Source organism: Pristiophorus japonicus, chromosome 13 (genome assembly GCF_044704955.1).
Source record: "Pristiophorus japonicus isolate sPriJap1 chromosome 13, sPriJap1.hap1, whole genome shotgun sequence".
Lineage (NCBI taxonomy): Eukaryota > Metazoa > Chordata > Chondrichthyes > Pristiophoridae > Pristiophorus > Pristiophorus japonicus.
The window spans coordinates 112073240-112099450 of NC_091989.1; the positions used below are offsets into that span (position 1 = coordinate 112073240).

Here is a 26211-nt window from a genome sequence, read left to right on the forward strand (position 1 = left end):
TCGTGTTGGTTCCATCTGACACAGGCTCAGTCTGGCAGCTATGTCCTTCACGATTCGGCCTGCTTGGTCAGTGAAGGTACTACCGAGCCACTCTTGGTTATGGTCATGTAAGTTGCATGTTACTTTGCAAAGTGTACATCTGTGTTTTTCTATCCTGAGAACTGGTTTGGACATTGTCAATGGGCTGGTGAAAGTGGTGAATGTCACAGCGGTCACGGGGATTGTGGTAGGACCGGAAGAGAATCTGCTTTGTATGGCTGACTTGTTGTCTGATGTACATATTGAGAGAAGGTTTTATAAAAAGTCTTGGTGCCACAGCACTCAGTGCCTTGATGTGTGTCCTTTCTATGATATATATTAATGTAATTTCTATTCAATATTTTCATCCCACATGAAATTGACATGATACCACATTCTAATCAAAAGAACATTCAAAGGACGAACGTTGGAAACCCACATTTCACAACAACAAACTAATGAGCAATTCAGCTGCATTTTGTTTCTAGCTACATTGATTCAATCCGCAGAAGAAGACCGTTCAACACCAGTTTTACCTCATTACCTTTGCCTGATTATTTCTTGGTGTATGGTACAAAGAGAATATATTCTTCTGAGATGCCTCAGTTGGTAAAGACACAATGGGTTGGATTTTCCTCCACTATCCTACCCCAAATCAGGCAGCGCGGCTGGGGAAAAGGCAGGAAAATCGGCAGCAAGGCCTCCCACCACATTCCCAGCCTGACCTCAATTTACCTCCCCAGGTCCCAGCTAGGAAAGCCGCCAGCTGCCTCTTCACCACCCATCACATGAGGTGGGACCGAGCAATCTGTCCGACTCCCCTGTCTTCCACCGCTGCTCCTCGACTATCCCAAGGACTATCAGGAAAATGTTTTGGCGCTTCCTAGGGCAGGGGCAGAAGGCCCATTGTCCTCACTTGGAGCTAGGGGGCCCAGCAACAGGCACAATTCACTCCCCTCAGGCTCCTGTGCCAGGCACAAACTGAAAGCCAAAAAAAATTCCTCCCCCATCTTCAGGACTCCTTCCCCCACCTGCCCTCCCCCTCCCCGCTCCTTGAAGTGGTCTCCTCCTGTTCACGTGGTGCATCAGTTGTCCCACCGCAGAGCTGCCCGGATATTCCAGCCTGGCAGTGACTGCTCCCTTTGGGTGTTGGGACTCCCAGTGACAGCCTGCACTCCATAATTAATGATCCTCTCAAAGATGCTATAGAAATGCAAGTCCTTTCTTTCATTAGTAACGTACCTTTCAGTTACAATTTGTCGAATGCTTTAAAGTTCACTGTCTGCCTCCTTCAGTTGTCACCATGGAATTATAAAAAGCTGTATTTCATTGTAGGTGTGTTGTTCAGCCAAATGCAATCAAAAGCATTAAAAATAGTGTTATAATTGTTGTACAGGTGGACCCTGATGACCAGCCGATGATTGCTGCTGTTTACGTTACATTGATATATCAGTTGAACACATCTCCTAAAGCCGTTGTCACTCAGTTCATGAACAAGACCTCATTCCAGGTAACAGAGATAATCTACTCCATCCAAATCTGCAATAATATGGATTCGACACTGTCAGTGTTTAGAATTGTTATTCAGTTTGGTGTTTAATGTTGCTATTATTCACTCTTTATGTGTAACGTGCTGTTTGTACAGTATTTTTAGAGGGGCTCCTGCTTACTTCAGCTAAAACCAGTCTTTAATTCATGGGTTTCAAGTGAACAAGCCCTTAAATTTTCAAACTTGCTCACATCATCTGAGCTCTGTATTTCCATCCCATCTCCTTCCATATACCACGGCGATTTAGCTGTGTACCGGCAAAACATCTACCTACAGGAGTGTATTATTGATCCAGAAATGGTTACGACACTTGGTGCAGAATCAGGATTTTATTGAATGAAAAGGTGGCGACAGGGGCGCCGATCCTGACGGCAGGGCCACATTTCAATAATTCTGTGCAGACTCCCGCCTGACAGCCGGCCGGATTAACTGGCTGGCTGGTGGGCAGGAGCAGAGATTTAGCGGCAGGAGGCCGGGAGGGGGGAGTCTGCTGTTGACCATAATCGGGTGAGTGTGGGGTGGGTGGGGGCGGGGAGCCTGCTGATGGGCATGATCATGGTGGGGAGAAGGGGGAGGGGGAGGTGGGAGGGGCTGCTGATGGCCATGATCGGGGGAGTGGGGGGCCGTGGAGCCTGCTGATGGGCGTGATTGGGAGTGGGAGGGGGTAGGGGTGGGGCTGCTGATGGGCATGATCAGGAAGGGGGAGGGGGATGGCCTGCTCATGGGTGTGATCGGGGAGGGGGGAGGGCAGGGTGTCTGCTGATGGCCCTGATTGGTGGGGTGGGAGGGGGCTGCTGCTGATGGGAGTGATCAGGGAGGGCGGGGGGTCTGCTGATGGCCCTGATTGGGGGAGTGGGAGGGGGCTGCTGCTGATGGGAGTGATCAGGGAGGGCGGGGGGTCTGCTGATGGCCCTGATTGGGGGAGTGGGGGCCATAGAGCCTGCTGATGGGCGTGATTGGGAGTGGGAGGGGGTGGGGGTGGGGCTGCTGATGGGCGTGATTGGTGGGGTGGGAGGGGGCTGCTGCTGATGGGAGTGATCAGGAAGGGGGAGGGGGATGGCCTGCTCATGGGTGTGATCGGGGAGGGGGGAGGGCAGGGTGTCTGCTGATGGCCCTGATTGCGGGGGTGGGAGGGGGCTGCTGCTGATGGGAGTGATCAGGGAGGGCGGGGTGTCTGCTGCTGGCCTTGATCTTCCGCTGTTTAGCATGCATGTAGTCCTGTGTTGTTGCTTCATCAGGGAGGCATCTCATTTTCAGCTACGCCTGGTGCTGAGACGACCAAAGCCATTGTTTTCAGTCCCTGCCACAAAGTCCGCTCCCTAGCCACAGACTCCATCCCTCTCCCTAACATCTGTCTGCGGCTGTTCGCTATCTTGGTGTCATATTTGACCCTGAAATGAGCTTCCAACTACACATCTGCAGCATAACTAAAACAGCCTATTTCCACCTCTGTAACATCACCCATCCCAACTCTTTTCTCAGCTCATCCGCTGCTGAAACCCTCATCCATGTCTTTGTTACCTCTACACTTGACTATTTCAACACACTCCTGGCTGGCCTCCAACATTCTACCCTATTTAAACTAAAGGTGATCCAAAACTCGGCTTGCCGTGTCTTAACTCGCACCAAGTCTCGTTCACCCATCACCCCTGTGCTCACTGACCAACATTAGCTCCCAGTTAAGCAATGTCTCGATTTCAAAATTCTCATTCTTGTTTTCAAATCCCTCCATGGCCTTGCCCCTCTCTATCTCTGTAATCTCATCCAGCCCCACAACCTCCCCCGAGATATGTGCGCACCTCTAATTCTGCCCACTTGAGGATCCCTGATTATAATCGCTCAACGATTGGTGGCCGTGCCTTCTGTTGCCTAGACGCTAGGCTCTGGAAATCCATGACTAAACCACTCCTCCTCTCTATCTCTCTCTTCTCCTTTAAGATAGTTCTTAAAACCTACCTCTTTGGCCAAGCTTTTGGTCAGCTGCCCTATTTTCTCCTTATATGGCTCAAATTTTTTGTCTTATAATATCGAAGTGCCTTGGGACATTTTACTACGTTAAAGGCGCTATATAAACAGAATTTGTTGTTGATGCTGCTGGTATGCTCTTCTACAGTCCTCCTTGAACCAGGGTTGGTCCCCTAGCTTAATGGTAATGGCAGAGTGAGGGATGTGCTGGGCCATGCGGTTAAACATTGTGGTGGAATATAATTCTGCTGCTGCTGATAGCCCACAGTGCCTTAAGGATGCCTAGTTTTGAACTGCTAGATCTATTCTGCATCTATCCCATTTAACACGGTGTTAATGCCACACAACATGATGAGGAGGGTATCTTCAGTGTGAAGTTGGGACTTCGTCTCCACAAGGACTATACGGTGGCATCTGCTGCCACTACTGTCATGGACAGATGCATCAGTGACAGGTGGATTGGTGAAGTGGAGGGGAAGTAGGTTTTTCCCACGTGTTGGTTCACTCACCACCTGCCACAAGCCCAGTCTCAGAGCTCTCACCTTCAGGAACTGGCCAGCTCTATCAGTAGTGGTGCTAATAAGCCACTCTTTGTGCTGAACATTGAAGTCCCCCACCCAGAGTACATTCTGTGCCCTTGTTACCCTCAGTGCTTCTTCCATCTGGTGTTCAAAATGAGGCATATTGATTCATCAGCTAAGAGAGGGCAGTAATTGGTAATCAGCAGCCGGTTTTCTTGCCCATGCTTGACCTGAAGCCAAGAGACTTCATGGGGTCCGGAGTCAATGTTGAGGACTCCCAGGGCCAATCCCCCCACCTGCCCTCAACTGTGTACTACTGTGCTGCCAACTCTGCTGCGTCTGTCCTGCCGGTGAGACAGGAATTGGGATGGAGGAATCTGGGACATTGCCTGAAAGGTATGATTCTGTGAGTATGACTGTGTCAGCCTGTTGTTTGACCAGTCTGTGGGACAGCACTCCAAATTTGGCACAAATCCCCAGATGTGAGCCAGGAGCAACAGGAGTGTTCCCTGCCCCCCCCCCCGGACCCTCAAGAAAACCTTCTGCTTATCGCAGCCGCTCCTCGCGACTACATTCGATCGACTGACCACTGCCCCCAACCCTTGCTCCTGAACATCCTGCCCCACAATCTGCCGACCTCCCACCACCAACCCCCGATCTTTTCCTCTCTCCTCATTGCCAGACTCCCATCCCTCCCAACAACTCCCGATCTTTCCCACTTGCCGGCGACCATTCCATGTTTCAGTCATGGGTAAGAATTCCTCTTGTTTGAACTTACCCAATATGGTGGGTGGGGCAATTCCGGCCGTAAATATACACACACATTCTTCCCGCCATATATGGGCCATAATAGTCCGAGCAGCGACTGAAAAACATGGCGCTGTGCGGACCAATTTCTAGGCCTGTGTCTATTCTGTGCCGCAAACTTACTTTCTCGAGCTCCTAGTCGCTGGGCTGGATTTTCCGGTGCTTTGCGCTCCAGATTTTGCCCCGGAGCAGTGGGAAAGGTGGCGGTGAGGTCTGCAGTGCCCCGTCGCGATCCTCTGGTCGGGTTGAGCGGTGACGCTGAGCAGCACCGCCGGGAAGAGCTGCGCCGGGTGTGCAACGCCCCTGGTTGTGACACCGGCGAGAGTTTCGAGTCTTGCTCACCCCATCCGCCGGAAGTGCGCCCGTAATGACCACCTGGGAAATCAGAGCGGTCCAGCGATCCCGACAGTAGAGAGGTGGGTAAAGTACTCCAAAAGTAAGTGCGAGTGTTTTTTATTTTATATTTTTATGCGATTTGTGTTGCGCAATGTTTTAGGAATGTTTTTGTGTTTTCTTTTAGGTTTCCCCCAGGCCCCCCACCCACCCCCCCCAACCCTTCCTCCCCCAAGCCTCTCGCAGAGCACTCACGGCCCGGCTCTTTAGCTCGGGGAGATTCCCTTCCTTGTGCCAAGAGAGGTGTACAACGCCTCCCTTAGCGCTGTGCCCCCTGACGCACGGCCCAGATGCCCAAACTTAAATACTAAAGTGCAAACTATTCCCGGCCGTTAACTTTCCTGCCCCGCCGCCATTATCGCCTCAAAAACAGAAAAGCCGAAAATCCAGCCCTAATACTTCTATGTGGTGCTCCCTGAGTAAGATGGGGTTGAGCAGTGGGCGGCTGGGCTCGAAGACTGAGGTGATCCTCATCTTAGTGCAGCGTATATGGCAGAGCAAACAGTCTTTCTGTTGACTGTCAAGGGCGACCAGACCTGATTATGAAGCTCCTTCATGTGCCAGTTGTCATGTATGTAGATCATGTATACTAACTGTATAGTTCCATAAGATGTGCCACCAGAGGGCAGTGGGGTGGGATATGTGAGGGTCACCTGTATAGGTGTACAAGACACAGTATAAAAGGCTGGCCAGCATGATTGTGCCTTACTCTGGTGTTACAATAAATGGGACTAAGGTCACAACAGCTCAAGTACAATACTAGACCTTGTGGAGTCATTTATAAGAGTATTAAAGACATAACAACTGGCAACGAGATTACAAACTTTCACGCAAAAATGACTAATGTTGATGCATTAGAAAAGTTCTCAGAGGGTGAAGATTGGGAAGCCGTTACAGAGCGGCTCGACCAATATTTCGTAGCAAACGACCTGATAGGCGATGATCCGGCCACGCTGGCAGATAAGCGCAGAGCTATCCTGTTGACCAGTTGTGGGCTCGTGGCCTACAGCCTCGTCAGCTTGCTTGCACCAGAGAAAACAATGACCAAGTCATATGAGGAGCAGAAAGTGCTCATTCGGGACCAACTCAAATGAAAGGAGAGCATTCTCACGGCCAGGCATCGATTTTATACACACCGCCGCCCCGAGGGCCAGGAAATCGCGAAGTACGCTGCCAACCTCAGGAGGCTGGCAGGACCGTGTGAAGTCGGCGCATCCCTCGCCGATGTGTTGTGGGACATCTTTGTCATTGGCATCGGTCATGAGACCCTTCTTCACAGACTACTGTCTGCCGAAACCACTGTCACTCTGCAGAAGGCCATCAGCATCAGCCAGGCGTTCATGAACTCACGCTGCAGCTCCAAGCAGATGATGACTCACTCTCAGGACTCAAATCCGGAAAATACTATAAATACAATGGTGCCTTTCACAGGCAGAACTGTTGAACGTGAATCTGCCCAGGGCAGAGCGTACAGGCCCCCGAGTCCTTTAACTCAGAGTCCGCCGAGGGGTGCAAACGTAAGTCGAGTAGCACCATGCTGCCATTGCAGAGGTAATCACAGGGCTCATCAGTGTCGGTTCAGAGACTATGTGTGCAAAGGCTGCAGCACAAAAGACCACCTCCAGCGAATGTGCAAAAGTGCTGTGACTCACCACGTGGAAGAGGAGTCAGCAGATGGCTGTGAATCCAGCGCGGATTACGAGGAGATGGTTAGAGAGGCAGCTCAGTCCCAGGACAAAGTGTATGGAGTATATACCTGCACCACAGATTGTCCTACAGTGATAATGGAAGTCGAGATAAATGGTATTCCATTCTTCACGGAAGTGGACACGGGAGAGAGTCAGTCAATAATGAGCCAGGAAGCCTTTGAGAGGCTATGGAACGATCAAGCTGAATGACCCAAGCTGGTTCAGGCAAAACTGCGCACCTACACCAAAGAACTGATATCAGTTTTTGGTCGTGCGGATGTAAGTGTATCCCATGATGGCATGGTGCACAATTTACCATTGTGGATTGTTTCAGGTGATGGACCAACGCTACTTGGAAGAAGATGGATTCATGGGAAGATTAATTGGAACTGGGAAGACTTCATCCCTCCAGCGATCGATGTCCCCCATGCTCAGAGGCAGAGCAAGCCCCCACCTTCAGTTGGACCAGACACCGGAGAGCAGATCCGTGCAGCCCCCGAGGCACAGACCGCTCATCACGACTGCGTGGCGATGATCCGGCCGAGACGACCCGAACGCACCTTCCCAGTTTCAGTGGCAGGACTCCTGAGGAGTAAGATTGGATCCGAGGGCGCCTTTCCAGCTTCAGTGGCAGAATCCCTGGGAAAGAAGATCGCGACAGTCGACATCATGGACAGGGAAAGGATTGTGTCAAAACCACAAGGTGCAGCGCTAATGGAGCAATGATATGTGGTTCCACGCAAGGAAGGTGATTGGGGTAAAAGTAGTAAGGCCATTTTAAAGGAAGCCAGCAACCCGCCATTTTTGAATGAACTGCTTGAAATTGGTAACCAATTTAAAAGTCCAGCTGTAATGAACAAAATGTTGTTGAGCGATGTCGGGTGCAAATTGCAATCAGTCAATGTAGCGGGTGAACACCTAACAGTTGTATACAGGTCCAGCAGGCTACCCAATGCTGTAGCCTGCATCCCCGGGACCAGAACAATGTATCATAATGTGTCTCCACAGCTGACAGAAGTAGACAAGCCACAGAGTAAACGATCCCCGGTGAGCAGAGGCATCGGTAGCGCTACCCTGCCTCAGATCGGTTTAACATTGCAGGCACCCGATGGCATGAACCGCCACAGGCCAGAAACAGTAAACTGCGCCTATGCTCGCAATCGGCTTCCGTCGCCCACCACCCGGGTGGAAAAGGCGCAGCCCACAAACCCACTCGCCACCATGGCAATGCCCAAGAGCGAAGGATCACCCGCAACGGCTCCTCCGAACGGGACCGGGACCAGCCAGGATCCCAAATTAGAGAATGTTCACAACGATGCCCTCAAGGAAGGCGAGTCAGCAGTCCCCTGCGAACTGCTAGACAAGACAAGGCAACCCCACCGTCGCTTAGACGAAACGCTCACTCGCTCAGACCGCTTCCCAGGGAGCAACAGCGACACTGCGAACGGAAAGGACAGGGCGGTCACAGACACATCAGCTGTCTTTGGGTCTGCCCGACCCTTGCAGTAACGGCAAGAGCCCTGAGCTCTGGCAATTCGAGCAAAATGAGCTCACCTCACCCACAGACCCACTAGCAAACTGCTGCGCCACCAGCAGACGACCCAGATCTCATCCGGCCATGCTGGAACTAGACTGTCCTTGTGTACCTATACTGAGATACCTGTATTGATCATGTAAATGTACCACACAAAAAGAAACGCAACTGTTATCCACCCATCAAATCTACCAAGATGTAAATGTAAAACCCATGTGATGAACTTGAATGCAACTTGCATATAACGGACCATTAGCATGATCTCTATGTGGGATGGTGGGGGGGGACGGGGGAAGAATGGTGTAGTCATGGATTCACAAGCAGAAACCACTGGGACCTCCACTGGAAACAAATCTCACTACCAACCCATCCAAGCTAGAATGGTCAACCAGGAAGAGCAAAGCCCAGGTCACCGTCAATATACGAGTCAATTTGCATTAAAGACTTGAGGGGATGTGATGTCATTTATGTAGACCATGTATACTAACTGTATAGTCACATAAGGTGTGCCACCAGAGGGCACTGCGGTGGGAGACCTGAGGGTCACCTGCATCGGTGTGCAGGACCCAGAATAAAGGGTTGCCCACCATGCTTGTGCCTCACTCTGGAGTTACAATAAGTGGGGCAAAGGTCACAACAGCTCAAGTACAGACATAACACAGGTATTGGAGGGGAATTTAAGAAAGCAGCTTCATTGCCACTCTCCAGAGAGACAGCAACATCTGTAGCCACTTCTTTCTTCCCAATGGTGCCGGAGCTGCTAATGGTCATTAAAATATTCCCCACCAAGTTGCCGGAGTGGTGTGTAAGTGTAGCAGTCAGGCTGAGCCTCAAGGCATCTATTGAAACAATGCTAGTTGCCACTCCAGAAGCCACCAAAGTCCTTACTGTGCCTTGTTAATGCAAAATTCCCCAAGACTGTCACTGTCTCCTGGGTGTTCTGCATATTGTAAGAAACTTCCTGGAGCCGAAATTGCCCCTTTTTTGCGCACCATTAGTGCCACTAGCGGGGGGTGCTAACGGGGCACAATGGTGTTTTCGGCCAAGGGAAGGAGCGCCTCCAGGGAAATTGCCCTGGAGGTTTGGGTAAATTGCCCCGCGGGTAGCGAAGCTGGCAGACATCTGCCGCTGGCGCGCCCCTTAAAGGGGAGGCCTTTATCGCCCCAGGCCGCCATTTTATTTTGTCTGTCGACTCTTGGGTCGGCCCGACAATGACAGCCCTCGCATTGACCCTGCCGTCATCATGTAGCCTGGTACTCCGTTTTGCGTGCCGGGTCACTGGCCCCGTCGATCACACCCCTCGTGGCCCAGCGGTGGCCGGCAGACTGCGCAGTGACCTGCCCTTTTAACAGCTGTCCCCGGAGCGCCGGAGAATGCGCTCCTTCTTGTTTCAGGGGCGCACGGCCCAATTCCATGCCGGCGGCGGGACTTCCAGGCCGGGCACAGGAAGTCCTGCACCCGGAAGGTTACCGCCCACAATCAGACGGAGGGCAATTTCAGCCCCCTTGCATTGTGTCGAGGACTCCTCTCACTTCTTCACTATCTCCACTGCCTGCACATGAAATCAATTCTCCCAACTCATAGTTCTTTTAAATACTGGGCCCCAGAGATTTGGATCCTGAGGCTCCTGAGCTGAGGGTAGTTGTTTCTCCACAGTGGAGAAATGGCACTCTCCCTCTCTTGCACTACCAGGTCCTCATGCTCAGTACTGCTCAGTGCTTCACTCAATCTAAACCCTTCTGAATAACTACTTTCCCCTGAGTGAGTATTTCTCTGCTGGTGCTTGCACAGATAAGATGTCATGACAGTGACATTTGTCTGTGAAGAAATAGCATGGACTTGTTTTCCTCTATATGAGTGCATGATGAAGAAAGGTGCAAGTGCATTGTCCGTTTAAATCAACAGTCCTTGAAGATGAACCTTGTGGAAAGCTGTGTGAGTTGACAGAGTGCCTGTGAGTGCAGTTGGTGCTTGAGTGTTTGAAGAGGTTACCCAGGAGATGAGAGGGGTAAGGAGATGAGTGAATCCTCTCTCAATGGTACAGGATGAGGATTGGCAACTGTTCCTTGCCTTATCCTGGCCACCCATGTGAGGTCATTGAACCTCTCTGTGTCAGTTCCTGGAGTGGTGAGGTTTTGCTGACTGTTGACCTTGTTCATACAGCCTGAACCACTCTCTTATGGGGCTCACTGCCCTCGGTGCTCAACAATCGATCCCTTGTCAGCCAGCAACACCTCCATGGAATCATCAGACAGTCTGAGAGCTCCCACTGCTGCTGACCTCCTGCAAGGCTGCCGTTCCTAGATACATTCTAGTAGTCATGCATCCTGTCGCTGAGAAACGGCTGCCCCCCTCAAATTTGTTGCTGCCGTTTAAAGGCTGCAAATGCCCTGCACTTTCATCCCTCCCAGTAACGGTAACCAGTGAGGAACAGTATCGCATAGGAACATAGGAACTGGAGTAGGCCATTCAGCCCCTCGAGCCAGTTCTACCTTTCAATGAGATCGTGGCTGATCCGTATCTTAACTCCATCTACCTGCCTTGGCTCCATATCCTTTTATATCCTTGTCTAGCAAAAATCTATCGATCTCAGATTTAGAATGATTAATTGAGCCAGCATCTATTGCTTTCTGTGGGAGAGAGTGCCACACTTCTACCACCCTTTGCTTGAAGACATACCTCCTAACTTCTCTCCTGAATGGCCTGGTTCTGATTTTAAGGTTATGTTCACCTGTCCTGGACTATCCCACCAGCCTAAAAAATGTATCTCTATCTACCCGATGAATTTCTTTCAAAATCCTAAAGACCTTCAGTAAACTATCACTTAACCTTCTATATTTCAGGGAATACAATCCTAGTTTATGTAATCTCTCCTCATAATCTAACACTCAGAGCCCAGTTAACATTTTGGTGAATCAGCACTGCATTCCTTCCAAGGCCAATATATAATTTCTAAGATGCAGTGCTCAGAACTGTACACAGTACCCCAGATATGGTCTACTCAAGGCTTTGTATAGTTGTATCAAAGCATCATCCCCTTCATATCAGAATCAGGAGAAGTCATAACGAGGAACAAAGAAATGGCAGACCAATTGAACAAGTACTTTGGTTCTGTATTCACTAAGGAGGACACAAACAACCTTCTGGATATAAAAGGGGTCAGAGAATCTAGTAAGAAGGAGGAACTGAGGGAAATCCTGATTAGTCGGGAAATTGTGTTGGGGAAATTGATGGGTTTGAAGGCCGATAAATCCTCAGGGCCTGATGGTCTGCATCCCAGAGTACGTAAGGAGGTGGCCTTGGAAATAGCGGATGCTTTGACAGTCATTTTCCAACATTCCATAGACTCTGGATCAGTTCCTATGGAGTGGAGGGTAGCCAATGTAACTCCACTTTTTAAAAAAGGAGGGAGAGAGAAAACAGGGAATTATAGGTCGGTCAGCCTGACATCGGTAGTGGGTAAAATGATGGAATCAATTATTAAGGATGTCATAGCAGCGCATTTGGAAAGACGTGACATGATAGGTCCAAGTCAGCATGGATTTGTGAAAGGGAAATCATGTTTGACAACTCTTCTGGAATTTCTTTAGGATGTTTCCAGTAGAGTGGATAAGGGAGAACCAGTTGATGTGGTGCATTTGGACTTTCAGAAGGCTTTCGACAAGGTCGCACACAAGAGATTAATGTGCAAAGTTAAAGCACATGGGATTGGGGGTAGTGTGCTGACGTGGATTGAGAACTGGTTGGCAGACAGGAAGCAAAGAGTAGGAGTAAATGGGTACTTTTCAGAATGGTAGGCAATGACTAGTGGAGTACCGCAAGGTTCTGTGCTGGGGCCCCAGCTGTTTACATTGTACATTAATGATTTAGATGAGGGGATTAAATGTAGTATCTCCAAATTTGCGGATGACACTAAGTTGGGTGGCAGCGTGGGCTGCGAGGAGGATGCTATGAGGCTGCAGAGTGACTTGGATAGGTTAGGTGAGTGGGCAAATGCATGGCAGATGAAGTATAAAGTGGATAAATGTGAGGTTATCCACTTTGATGGTAAAAACAGAGAGACAGACTATTATCTGAATGGTGACAGATTAGGAAAAGGGGAGGTGCTTGGTGTCATGGTACATCAGTCATTGAAGGTTGGCATGCAGGTACAGCAGGCGGTTAAGAAAGCAAATGGCATGTTGGCCTTCATAGCGAAGGGATTTGAGTACTGGGGTAGGGAGGTGTTACTATAGTTGTACAGGGCCTTGGTGAGGCCACACCTGGAGTATTGTGTACAGTTTTGGTCTCCTAACTTGAGAAAGGACATTCTTGCTATTGAGAGAGTGCAGCGAAGGTTCATCAGACTGATTCCCGGGATGGCGGGACTGTCATATCAAGAAAGACTGGATCAACTGGACTTGTATTCACTGGAGTTCAGAAGAATGAGAGGGGATCTCATAGAAACATTTAAAATTCTGACAGGTTTAGACAGGTCAGATGCAGGAAGAATGTTCCCAATGTTGGGGAAGTCCAGAACCAGGGGTCACAGTCTAAGGATAAGGGGTAAGCCATTTAGGACCGAGATGAGGAGAAACTTCTTCACCCAGAGAGTGGTGAACCTGTGGAATTCTCGACCACAGAAAGTTGTTGAGGCCAATTCACTAAATATATTCAAAAAGGAGTTAGATGTAACCCTTACTACTCGGGGGATCAAGGGGTATGGCGAGAAAGCAGGAATGGGGTACTGAAGTTGCATGTTCAGCCATGAACTCATTGAATGGCTGTGCATGCTCGAAGGGCCAAATGGCCTACTCCTGCACCTATTTTCTATGTTTCTATGTTTCTCTATTCTTGCCCTCTAATTATAGGGCCCAAAATTGATGGCCTTACCGCCCACTGCCGCCGACTGCCGCCCACTGCCGCCGACATTCCTCCTCGAGTTGCGCCCAGTGCCACTTTCGATTTGGGCTGGAGTGGGTGGGAGGGGAGAACAGTCGGGAACCGCCCGCTGACGTCAGTGGACGGCAGAGTGGCGTAAGTGGCCCCCCGCCCGCCGAGACGCCATATTGATGCGGGCGGGGGGTCGGCACCAGAACGGGGGTGGACCGCTGGCTGGGGGCTGGTCTGTCCCTGACGGTGAGTATGAAGATCTGCAAAAAAGGTGAGTAAACATTTTATAATTTTTTTCTTTACAGGTGTCTTTGCCGCCGGGATTGGGAGCTTCTGCCGGCTGCCACCCAGATTGGCAGTGTAAGTCCCTCTTTTGAAGGACCTTTTCGATGCAAACCCTGCCCAAAGTACAGTCGGTTATCTCAGCGGCCATCGGCAGTCCTTTGGGCGATACTTGGGCGGGCGGATGTCTTCACCAAATCAGCCCCATAAAGTTTAACATTCCATCAGCCTTTTTGATTAATTTTTGTACCTGACAATAATGTTCCCTTTAAGCTGTGAGACTGCACAGTGCTCTGCAGCTCCCGGGCAGACGACTCACCGGCTTTTAAATAGGGAAAACCGTGCATGTGCAGTATTTTGAATGCTGCACCTTAAAGGGGCCGTGCACCCAAAGAAAATGAAAGGGAACATTGCCGGACATATATTTCAGTGATCTGTGTACATGGACCCCTAAATCTCTATGGACATGCACTGTTCCTAGGATTGCACCATTTAAGTAAAGCCACCCTATCCTGTCCCAATTCTCATGGGGCAGAGAGGACAATCTTCGGCTCATCACAATGTAGTAGGGAAGCAGGTAATCAATCATATTGGGGCTTGATCACCTTCCAGAGATGCCCAGACAGGTCATTTGGGAGTTAGAGTCGGGCCACTCTGGTGTTCAAGTCTGACTGTGCAGCAGCCGATTTTCGGGCTCTAACTGGCCCACTTAGCCCTCTATATGGCAGGAATGAAGTACACCGCCGGCTAGATTGGGAAAGGAAATAAATGGTATCCAGGGCCCATGCCCAAAACAAGTGTCAGACCGTTTACATATGCAAATCAGGGGCCTAACATCTGTTTCTGGCCCTCACTTCAAGATTAGTTTGCCCTGAGGCAGCCAGCGCTGCCTGCACTCAGTAAAACCAGACCTTGGGACCTCCAGTGACACTACAAGGTAAGCTTTTCACAATTACTTACCTGAATATTCCCAGAGGAATAGGAGTGCTCCTCCTGACCCACATTTTACAAAAGCTCGCCACTGCTCCCTCTCTTCTGGTTACTGCTGCTCCAGACCCCACCCCCCATCCCACCCCCCCTCGGCCTCCGAATCCAACCCCGCATCCTCTGGTCCCCAGCCTCTGAATCCAACCCTCCCCATCCTCTGGCCTCTAGCCTCTGAATGAAACCCCCCCATCCTCTGGCCCCCGACCTCCGATCCTTTCCCCCAGCCTCTGACCCGACCCATAGCTTCACTTACCTGAGGGTTGCTGCGAATCGACCAACAGCCTGATCTTGGTCGTCTCTCCACCAGGCGAATGTTGTGTCATGCTGGCTTCTTTGTAATGAGGCCCAAGGCCCAAGGTCCAGTGGCACCTCAGGCCTCACCATTAGGGCGCAGGGCATGCACCCAGCACATCCCACATGCCCAAAATAGGTGCAGCTGAATTTCTAGAGCTGTGTCTGGGCATGGTGTCACTCTGACTTTCTGGGTGGACTGGGGTGGGAGTCACTGCTGTGCGTTTGTGTTAATGACCCCATCACCGCAATTTGGGACAGGGTCTACAGAAGGTTTCATGGGCGGCTTGGAGTTGTGGTTTACCGCACTTCTGCCGGCAAGGCGGCCTCCAAAGAAAATGTTTATTACAATGATAAACCTGCACTGCTCACCATCACCGCAGAAATGAATATCATTAACTTTCTGTGTGTAATTAATCCTAAATCAGTAGATTTTCAGTAACTATTTTTTGTATTGTTACAGGGTGAGGAGAGGAGCCCTGTTTCACCCAACATTATAGTTAAAGTGGGGAATTTGAGCATTGATGACCTCACATCCCCTCTGACACTTACATTTCACGGCGTGTCACGTTGGGAGGTAAGATAAAACCGAACAGTATCATAGAGCTCACCGTGTGTGTGTGTGGCCATTTATAGGATTGGAGTTGTGCAGCACAGTCTGTATTATAATCTCCAGGGTAGATGTGGAAGTTAGACTGAATGACCCTGACATTCATGGCCCGAGGCCTGTAAATGGGGCACTTTCTGGGCAGGTGGGGCAGAATTTGGAGCGGATCTCCTCGCCTCTTTAATGTCCATCAGAAGTTCTGATCATGATGGGGGTGTGGCCATATTATGATGCTATGCAAATGAGGAAAATTGAGTCTTGTGACATATTTTCCTTCATTTGCGCCCTGAAATTCCTATGGAGGATTTAGAAGCGAAGATCTGTGAGAGGACACAATGTTTGCCCACCCCGTGGATGCGGCCCTGGCCCCTGGTTTCAGAGATATTTACATATTGCCGGTGGGCACCATCAACGTTCTTGGTACAACAAGCCACCCACCTCAGGTGTGATGCCCCTGTTTAATCAGGCTTGGGGAAAGATTCAATGAAAATGAAAACGTTCTGGTTTTGCCACTTTACGAAATGCAATTGATCGTAGAACGTCCCTTGTACCCCAGCATTACTTGGGCACGATTAGAAGAAAGTACTTCAATGACATATTTTCTTCATTTGTGTGGCATCAATAGGCCGACCCCAGTGTGGCCAGAACTTCAGACCATCGGTGTAACCGGGCGATGCCCCTTTTTTCATCCCGTCCGCCCAAAAAATGCTCCATTTACAGCCTGAGGGACGCAGAGTTTTGGAGCCATCACCTTTACTTCAGTAGCATGGACCCCATTTCAGTAAAATTACTTCCCCAAGTTCCATAAAGGCACTGTCCACTTTTTGTGGCATTAATGAAAATACAGAAACATTTATTTTACAGCCAGCACAAAATTTCCTCCTAATTCTATGCTTCATCCCGTTAGACAGGTAAATGTCTAACTGTTTAAGCACTTACACAGCTGATGAAACTGTTTTAGTGCTGGTGAATCTAATGATAAGATTTATCTTCTCCATTTTAGCCAAATCCTACACTGTGCGGCTTCTTGGATTCTGGACAAACAGGTAAATAAAGAGTTTTATAAAATGCTGACATCAATCTGCACTGGAATATGTAAATGAGACAATGACTCTGATAATTAATAACTCTCCATTACAGTCAATCTGAATGGATGTAACATTCAGACAGGAAACAATTACATCACCTGCAAGTGTGACCGTTTGGGCTTCTTCTTTGCTGTAACACTGGAATCAAAGGTATGAATAATGTTCATCATTACAGTATAAATAAACTCCAATATAACTTTACATTATCCCAGGAGATCAGACTGATTTCACATTCTCACTGCAATCCAGTGGAGTTCTGTCCAGGTCTTAAAGACCCCTCTGCAAAATATTTTCTGGCCCTCACACCCCAATGTCTGCAGTGTTTATGCCATGCCATCGGGGCCGGCTCGACCTCTCGAGAGACCCATGGAAACGGCGAGTTGTATTATCCATAAATAAAATGTTTGTTTTCAGAGGGGCTTCAGATAGTCTGGTGAGCGTAATGAGTCAGAGAGGCCCTCTGCTGAAACTCTTGCTTTAATTAAATGGCCAACTTGAATTTCCTCCCGAGACGCTGCCGTGCCCCTGATCCACCCCAGAAACCCGTCCCACTGCATTTAAATGAAGCAGGGACATGGCCAAGGGTCCTCCGAGATTTCCAGCATTTCCGCCCACTCATCACAACAACAATAATAACAACTTGCCTTTATATAGCGCTGCTAATGTAGTAAAACGTCCCAAGGCACTTCACAGGAGCGGAATCAGACCAAAATCTGACACCAAGCCAAAGAATGAGTCATGAGGACAGGTCACCAAAAGCTTTGTCTTGATGCACGTTTTAAGGAGCAGCTTAAAGGAAGAGAGAGAGGTGGAGAGGCCGAGAGGTTTAGGGAGGGCATTCCAGATCCTGAGGCCTAGATGGCTTAAGACACAGCTGCCAATGGTGGGGTGAAGAAAGTCGGGGAGGTATAAGAGACCTGAGTTGGAGTTCACAGAGGGCTGTAGGACTGGAGGAAAGAGGCAAGGCCAAGGAGGGATGTGGACATGAGGGTGAGAATGTTAAAATTGAAATGTTGCTGAGCCGGGAGCCAATGTAGGTCAGCGAGCAGAGGGGTGATGTGTGAAAGGGTCTTGGTGCCCCATCCAATCACTGCTGTTGAAAAGATGGCGTTGCTGAGCATGTCGGGTGACCCACCGGCAGGAACAGATTTGGAAGGTGACCCATCACACACGAGTGAAATTCTACAACATTGTTTTGACTAGGAGTCACTTCCACTAGTTTGAAGCTGCAGTTTCTGAGCATTGAAAGGTCCTTGTGTAATTTGCTGAGAATTGAAAAGGAGCTCAGCACAGCAAAATAATAGATTTATCTCTGGAGATTCCATTGTTCCTGAGCTTTGAGGAGGATGTTGATGAGGACATGGGGGAGGAAAGTATGGAAAGCTAAGAGAGTGCAGCAGCATGTACAAAGGCAACACTTGACCTGCAGGTGTCCACATCACAGGGTCTACAGACGATGGAGGACCTGTCTGGGTCTTTCCAATAGGCAGGTCCTGAGAAGGCTGCGTTTTCCCTCTGATAACATCACAGAGAAGTGCCAGCTGTTGGAATCTGACTGGCTGGAGTCATACCCAAAGGAAGATGGTTGTGGTTGTCGGAAGTCAATTATCCCAGCCCCAGCATATTGCTTCAGACGTTCCTAAGATGTTCCTAAGAGCAGCGTCCTTGGACCAGCCATCTTCAGCTGCTTCATCAATGACCATCTCACCATTATAAGTTCTGAAGTGGAGATGTTCGTTGATGATTGCACAGTGTTTAGATCCATTGCAACTCCTCAAAAAATGAAGCAGTCCATGCCCGCATGCAGCACGACCTGGATGACACTCAAGCTTGGGCTGATAAGTGCAAGTAACACAAGTGCCAGGCAAAGACCATCTTCAACAAGCGACAGTCTAACCACCGATCCTTGATATTCAATGGCATTACCATCACCAAATCCCCCACCATCAAAATCTTGGGGGTCACCATTGATCATCATCTTAACTGCACAAGTCACATAAATACTGTGGCAACAAGAGCGGATCAGAGGCTGGGTATTCTGTGGAAAGTGTCTCACCTCCTGACTCCCTAAAGCCTATCCACCATCTACAAGGCACAAGTCAGGAGTGTGATGGAATACTCTCCACTTGCCTGGATGAGTGCAGCTCCAACAACACTCAAGAAGCTCGACACCATCCAGGACAAAGCAGCCCGCTTGATTGGCACACCATCAACTACCTTCAACAATCACTCTCTCCACCACCTTGCCAGTGACGCCCACATCCCAGAATGAATTAAAAAAAATACTCTTTCCACCAGGGCATGGCCTTGTCTGTGACTGTGAAGGTAACAGCAGAGAGTGAGAGAGAGAATCAGATTTACAGGAGGGCCAGCGAGAGAGGGAGAGAGAGAGGGTGAGAGAGGGAGGAGCGAGGGAAAGAGAGAGGGAGAGAGAGAGGGGAGAGAGAAGGAGAGAGAGGGGGAGGGAGAGAGAGAGGGAGAGAGACAGAGAGAGAGGGGGAGAGTGGGAGAGGGAGAGGGGGGACAAAGAGAGAGAGAGAGAGAGAATCCAGGATAGCTGTACAGCTCAGCCACCAGAGAAGCCACTTCAGCCTTTTTGGGAATCTAAGACAATGGCTGAAAACAGGTTCACTGAGGCCTTGGGCAACTAGGATTATTGTGGAACACCATCAAGATTCTCATGTGTAGTTTCTGATGACTGGGCAGGTCGCTCTCTCTGCTGGGCCCTCCTGCAATATAGCCCAGCAAGGGTTTCCTGAAATGTAGTGACTTGCTGCATCCTCCATATTTTGGGCATTACTAAGGGATTGGACTTTCCAAGCATTGAATGTAGAAGAGTACTGGAGTACAATATACAGTTTTGGTCTCCTTATTTAAGGAGGGGTATACTTGCATTGGACGCAGTTCAGAGAAGGTTCACTAGGTTGATTCCTGAGATGAACGGGTTGACTAATGAAGAAAGGTTGAGCAGGTTAGACCTATACTCACTGGAGATTAGAAGAATGAGAGGTGATCTTTTTGAAATGTATAAGATTCGGAGGGGGCTTGACAGTGTAGATGCTGAGAGGATGTTTTCCCTAGTGAGGGAATCTAAAACTAGGGGACATAGTTTCAGAATAAGGGATCGCACATTTAAAACGGAGATGAGAAAGAAATTCTTCTCTCAGAGGGTTGTGAATCTTTGGAATTCTCTACCCCAGAGAGCTTTTGAGGCTGGACCATTGAATATATTTCAGGTGCAGATAGACAGATTTTTGAATGATAGGGGAGTCAAGGATTATGGGAAACGGGCAGACAAGTGGAGTTGAGGCCAAGATCAGATCAGATCAGCCATGATTTTATTGAATGGTGAAGCAGGCTCGAGGGGCCAAATGGCCCACTCCTGCTCCTATTTCTTATGTTATTTAAGAAGAAGATGGAGCTGGAGACCAGCACATGTACTTGATCGTTTGTTGGTAAAGTGGTGAGATGGAAAATTGAATGTGAGTGTTATTGATCGTTGGGAGCGCTTTACTTTGAGTTAATGAATGGAGGTATGTTTGTTAAGCAAATATACACGTGAAGTACATTGACCTGTATGGTGTGAGTGTGTGTAAGACGGTTTCTATTAAAATTAGTGCATGGGGTTAAATCGGTGTCATCATAACTTCACCTGTGACTTGTCATCAATGTCTATTGGACAACACGGGACTAATTTACAATGTCCAGATACCCAGATGTCTGCAGACATTCCCTTGTGAACATGCTCTCAGGTACAGGCAATGCAGCAATCTCTTCACTTCTCACTCAAATATTTCAGGAAATATGATCTAGGAGAGTTGACTAGTAGGAGAGGAGGTGAACCTACGAGGGGGGATGGTAGGGTCTCTTGTGCCTTCTAATCGTCCCATTTATTTCTTCTGTTATACTATGTGGTCATGGATGGTTGGTGGGTGAGTCATATTTTCAGCAGTATCTCCACATCTGCATGGACACTTGAAGCTTCACTTAACACTGCCAGCTTGGTGAGGTCATCAAAATGTATCTGGCATTGAATAGCTGGTTTGGGGTCAGCGGTTTGGCACTGGCAGCCAGAGGCACCTATCTCCAGACGGCCAGCACACGGAGCATAACTCCCTGGCCCATAGTTCTGGCAGCATTATCTGCACTGCAGCTTCTGAGCATCTGGTGGACTTGGTCAGTACGGATCCTCAGCCCAGAGAGTTCTCCTCGTTCTGCTATCGTACTTCAATGACCAAGTGCAGCTGCAGCTCTGTCTCTCTTGCTCCCCTGAAGCAGCCTTTTAACTGCTGTCGCTTGTTCCACGTTCCCTCCCTTCCAGCGGCAAAGACCCAGCCAGGAGCAGCATTCTTTCTGAAATCCCAGCTTGCATATTCAATCAGGCTGCCCCAAGGAGAATGCGAATATGTGGTAGTGGGATCATGTGGACAGGCAGGAGTCTATCCCTGCCATAGGTTGGTAAAATCCAGGCCGACTTCTTTTAGTGGTCCTCAGACCTAGTTCCACACTGCCTCCCTCCCAGCGGTGAAGGCCCAGTCAGGAATACTAAGCTGCTTTAATTTATACTTTATACATATAAATACATAGAAGTTACAACATGGAAACAGGCCATTCGGCCCAACCTGTCCATGTTGGCATTTACTGTATATAATTCCAATCACATTTATCCTCTCTGTTCCCAAATCCCTTCAAACCCTTTTCCTTCATCTACCTATCCCTGTAAGGACTTCATCTAATTCCCTTTTGAATATATTTAGTGAAATGGCCTCAACTACTTTCTGTGGTAGAGAATTCCACAGGTTCACCACTCTCTGGGTGAAGAAGTTTCTCCTCATCTCGGTCCTAAATGGCTTACCCCTTATCCTTAGACTGTGACCCCTGGTTCTGGACTTCCCCAACATTGGGAACATTCTTCCTGCATCTAACCTGTCTAAACCTGTCAGAATTTTAAACGTTTCTATGAGGTCCCCTCTCATTCTTCTGAACTCCAGTGAATACAAGCCCAGTTGATCCAGTCTTTCTTGATAGGTCAGTCCCACCATCCGGGAATCAGTCTGATGAATCTTCGCTGCACTCCCTCAATAGCAAGAATGTCCTTCCTCAGGTTAGGAGACCAAAACTGTATATAATACTCCAGGTGTGGCCTCACCAAGGCCCTGTACAACTGTAGCAACACCTCCCTGCCCCTGTACTCAAATCCCCTCGCTATGAAGGCCAACATGCCATTTGCTTTCTTAACCGCCTGCTGTACCTGCATGCCAACCTTCAATGGCTGATGTACCATGACACCCAGGTCTCGTTGCACCTCACCTTTTCCTAATCTGTCACCATTCAGATAATAGTCTGTCTCTCTGTTTTTACCACCAAAGTGGATAACCTCACATTTATCCACATTATACTTCATCTGCCATGCATTGGCCCACTCACCTAACCTATCCAAGTCACTCTGCAGCCTCATAGCATCCTCCTCGCAGCTCACACTGCCACCCAACTTAGTGTCATCCGCAAATTTGGAGATACTACATTTTATCCCCTCGTCTAAATCATTATGTACAATGTAAACAGCTGGGGCCCCAGCACAGAACCTTGCGGTACCCCACTAGTCACTGCCTGCCATTCTGAAAAGTACCCATTTACTCCTACTCTTTGCTTCCTGTCTGACAACCAGTTCTCAATCCACGTCAGCACACTACCCCCAATCCCATGTGCTTTGACCTTGCACATTAATCTCTTGTGTGGGACCTTGTCGAAAGCCTTCTGAAAGTCCAAATATACCACATCAACTGGTTCTCCCTTGTCCACTTTACTGGAAACATCCTCAAAAAATTCCAAAAGATTTGTCAAGCATGATTTCCTTTTCACAAATCCATACTGACTTGGACCTATCATGTCACCATTTTCCAAATGCAGGTTATGACATCCTTAATAATTGATTCCATCATTTTACCCACTACTGAGGTCAGGCTGACCGGTCTATAATTCCCTATTTTCTCTCTCCCTCCTTTTTTAAAAAGTGGGGTTACATTGGCTACCCTCCACTCCATAGGAACTGATCCAGAGTCAATGGAATGTTGGAAAATGACTGTCAATGCATCCGCTAATTCCAAGGCCACCTCCTTAAGTACTCTGGGATGCAGTCCATCAGGCCCTGGGGATTTATCGGCCTTCAATCCCATCAATTTCCCCAACACCATTTCCCGACTAATAAGGATTTCCCTCAGTTCCTCCTCCTTACTAGACCCTCTGACCCCTTTTATATCCGGAAGGTTGTTTGTGTCCTCCTTAGTGAATACCGAACCAAAGTACTTGTTCAATTGGTCTGCCATTTCTTTGTTCCCCGTTATGACTTCCCCTGATTCTGACTGCAGGGGACCTACGTTTGTCTTTACTAACCTTTTTCTCTTTACATACCTATAGAAACGTTTGCAATCCGCCTTAATGTTCCCTGCAAGCTTCTTCTCGTACTCCATTATCCCTGCCCTAATCAAACCCTTTGTCCTCCTCTGCTGAGTTCTAAATTTCTCCCAGTCCCCGGGTTCGCTGCTATTTCTGGCCAATTTGTATGCCACTTCCTTGGCTTTAATACTATCCCTGATTTCCCTTGATAGCCACGGTTGAGCCACCTTCCCTTTTTTATTTTTACGCCAGACAGGAATGTACAATTGTTGTAGTTCATCCATGCGGTCTCTAAATGTCTGCCATTGCCCATCCACAGTCAACCCCTTAAGTATCATTTGCCAATCTATCCTAGCCAATTCACGCCTCATACCTTCAAAGTTACCCTTCTTTAAGTTCTGGACCATGGTCTGTGACTTAACTGTTTCATTCTCCATCCTAATGCAGAATTCCACCATATTATGGTCACTCTTCCCCAAGGGGCCGCGCACAATGAGATTGCTAATTAATCCTCTCTCATTACACAACACCCAGTCTAAGATGGCCTCCCCCCTAGTTGGTTCCTCGACATATTGGTCTAGAAAATCATCCCTTATGCACTCCAGGAAATCCTCCTCCACCGTATTGCTTCCAGTTTGGCTCGCCCAATCTATGTGCATATTAAAGTCACCCATTATAACTGCTGCACCTTTATTGCATGCACCCCTAATTTCCTGTTTGATACCCTCCCCAACATCACTACTACTGTTTGGAGGTCTGTACACAACTCCCACTAACGTTTTTTGCCCTTTGGTGTTCTGCAGCTCTACCCATATAGATGATCCAAGCTAATGTCTTTCCTAACTATTGCATTAATCTCCTCTTTAACCAGCAATGCTACCCCACCTCCTTTTCCTTTTATTCTATCCTTCCTGAATGTTGAATACCCCTGGATCTTGAGTTCCCAGCCCTGATCATCCTGGAGCCACGTCTCCGTAATCCCAATCACATCATATTTGTTAACATCTATTTGCACAGTTAATTCATCCACCTTATTGCTGATACTCCTTGCATTAAGACACAAAGCCTTCAGGCTTGTTTTTTTAACACCCTTTGTCCTTTTAGAATTTTGCTGTACAGTGGCCCTTTTTGTTCTTTGCCTTGGGTTTCTCTGCCCTCCACTTTTCCTCATCTCCTTTCTGTCTTTTGCTTTTGCCTCCTTTTTGTCTCCCTCTGTCTCCCTGCATTGGTTCCCATCCCCCTGCCATATTAGTTTAACTCCTCCCCAACAGCACTAGCAGAAACGCCTATCTATTCCCCTCACCATTGAATCCCCTATCACTATAGCTCTCCCACTCTTTTTCCTGCCCTTCTGTGCCACAGAGTCAACCACGGTGCCATGAACTTGGCTGCTGCTGCCCTCCCCTGATGAGTCATCCCCCCCAACAGTACTCAAAGCGGTGTATCTGTTTTGCAGGGGGATGACCACAGGGGACCCCTGCACTACCTTCTTTGCACTACTCTTCCTGCTGGTCTTCCATTCCCTATCTGGCTGCGAACCCTTCTCCTGCGGTAAGACCAACTCGCCACACGTGCTACTCACGTCATTCTCAGCATCGTGGATGCTCCAGAGTGAATCCACCCTCAGCTCCAACTCCGCAACGCGGACCGTCAGGAGCTCGAGGCGGATACACTTCCCGCACACGTAGTCGTCAGGGACACCGGAAGTATCCCTGAGTTCCCACATGGTACAGGAGGAGCATAACACCCGACCGAGCTCTCCTGCCATGACGTAACCCTTAGATACACTTAAATTGACAACACAATGTTAAAAGTTACTGACTAATATAAAAAAGAAAAAGAAAAACTACTCACCAATCACCAGCCAATCACTTACCCCCTAGGCTGTGACGTCACCTTTGGTTCTTTCTACTTCTTTTTTGCCTTCTCCCTGTAGCTGCACAAGTACGCCTTTTATAGGCCTCTGCTGATCCCCGGACTCACGCCTCAGCGACCACGAACTCCCGCTGCCTCTCGCGGCCTTTTATAGGCCTCTGCTGATCCCCGGACTCACGCCTCAGCGACCACGAACTCCCGCTGCCTCTCGCGGCCTTTTATAGGCCTCTGCTGATCCCCGGACTCACGCCTCAGCGACCACGAACTCCCGCTGCCTCTCGCGGCCTTTTATAGGTCTCTGCTGATCCCCGGACTCACGCCTCAGCGACCACGAACTCCCGCTGCCTCTCGCGGCCTTTTATAGGCCTCTGCTGATCCCCGGACTCACGCTTCAGCGACCACGAACTCCCGCTGCCTCTCGCGGCCTTTTATAGGCCTCTGCTGATCCCCGGACTCACGCCTCAGCGACCACGAACTCCCGCTGCCTCTCGCGGCCTTTTATAGTCCTCTGCTGATCCCCGGACTCACGCCTCAGCGACCACGAACTCCCGCTGCCTCTCGCGGCCTTTTATAGTCCTCTGCTGATCCCCGGACTCACGCCTCAGCGACCACGAACTCCCGCTGCCTCTCGCGGCCTTTTATAGGCCTCTGCTGATCCCCGGACTCACGCCTCAGCGACCACGAACTCCCGCTGCCTCTCGCGGCCTTTTATTGGCCTCTGCTGATCCCCGGACTCACGCCTCAGCGACCACGAACTCCCGCTGCCTCTCGCGGCCTTTTATAGGCCTCTGCTGATCCCCGGACTCACGCCTCAGCGACCACCTTCATAGCCTTCATAGCTAGGGGATTTGAGTATAGGAGCAGGGAGGTCTTACTGCAGTTGTACAGGGCCTTGGTGAGGCCTCACCTGGAATATTGTGTTCAGTTTTGGTCTCCTAATCTGAGGAAGGACGTTCTTGCTGTTGAGGGAGTGCAGCGAAGGTTCACCAGGCTGATTCCCGGGATGGCAGGACTGACATATGAGGAGAGACTGGATCAACTGGGCCTGTATTCACTGGAATGAGAGGGGACCTCATAAAAACATATAAAATTCTGATGGGACTGGACAGGTTCGATGCAGGAAGAATGTTCCCGATGTTGGGGAAGTCCAGAACCAGAGGTCACAGTCTAAGGAAAATGGGTAAGCCATTTAGGACCGAGATGAGGAGAAACTTCTTCACTCAGAGAGTTGTTAACCTGTGGAATTCCCTACCGTAGCGAGTTGTTGATGCCAGTTCGTTAGATATATTCAAGAGGGAGTTAGCTATGGCCCTTACGGCTAAAGGGATCAAGGGGTAT

At 49.1% G+C, this 26211-nt stretch overlaps 1 protein-coding gene across 1 annotated transcript in view; it reads left to right on the forward strand.

Moving 5' to 3' along the window:
- LOC139278172 (uncharacterized) overlaps nt 1-26211 on the forward strand; it is a 165886-nt gene that overhangs the window by 90500 nt on the left and 49175 nt on the right. The window contains exons 6-9 of the mRNA XM_070896826.1: nt 1415-1528; nt 15371-15484; nt 16518-16560; nt 16655-16752. Of these exons, the coding sequence (XP_070752927.1) occupies nt 1415-1528; nt 15371-15484; nt 16518-16560; nt 16655-16752 (369 nt within the window). The remainder of the gene's footprint in view (nt 1-1414; nt 1529-15370; nt 15485-16517; nt 16561-16654; nt 16753-26211) is intronic.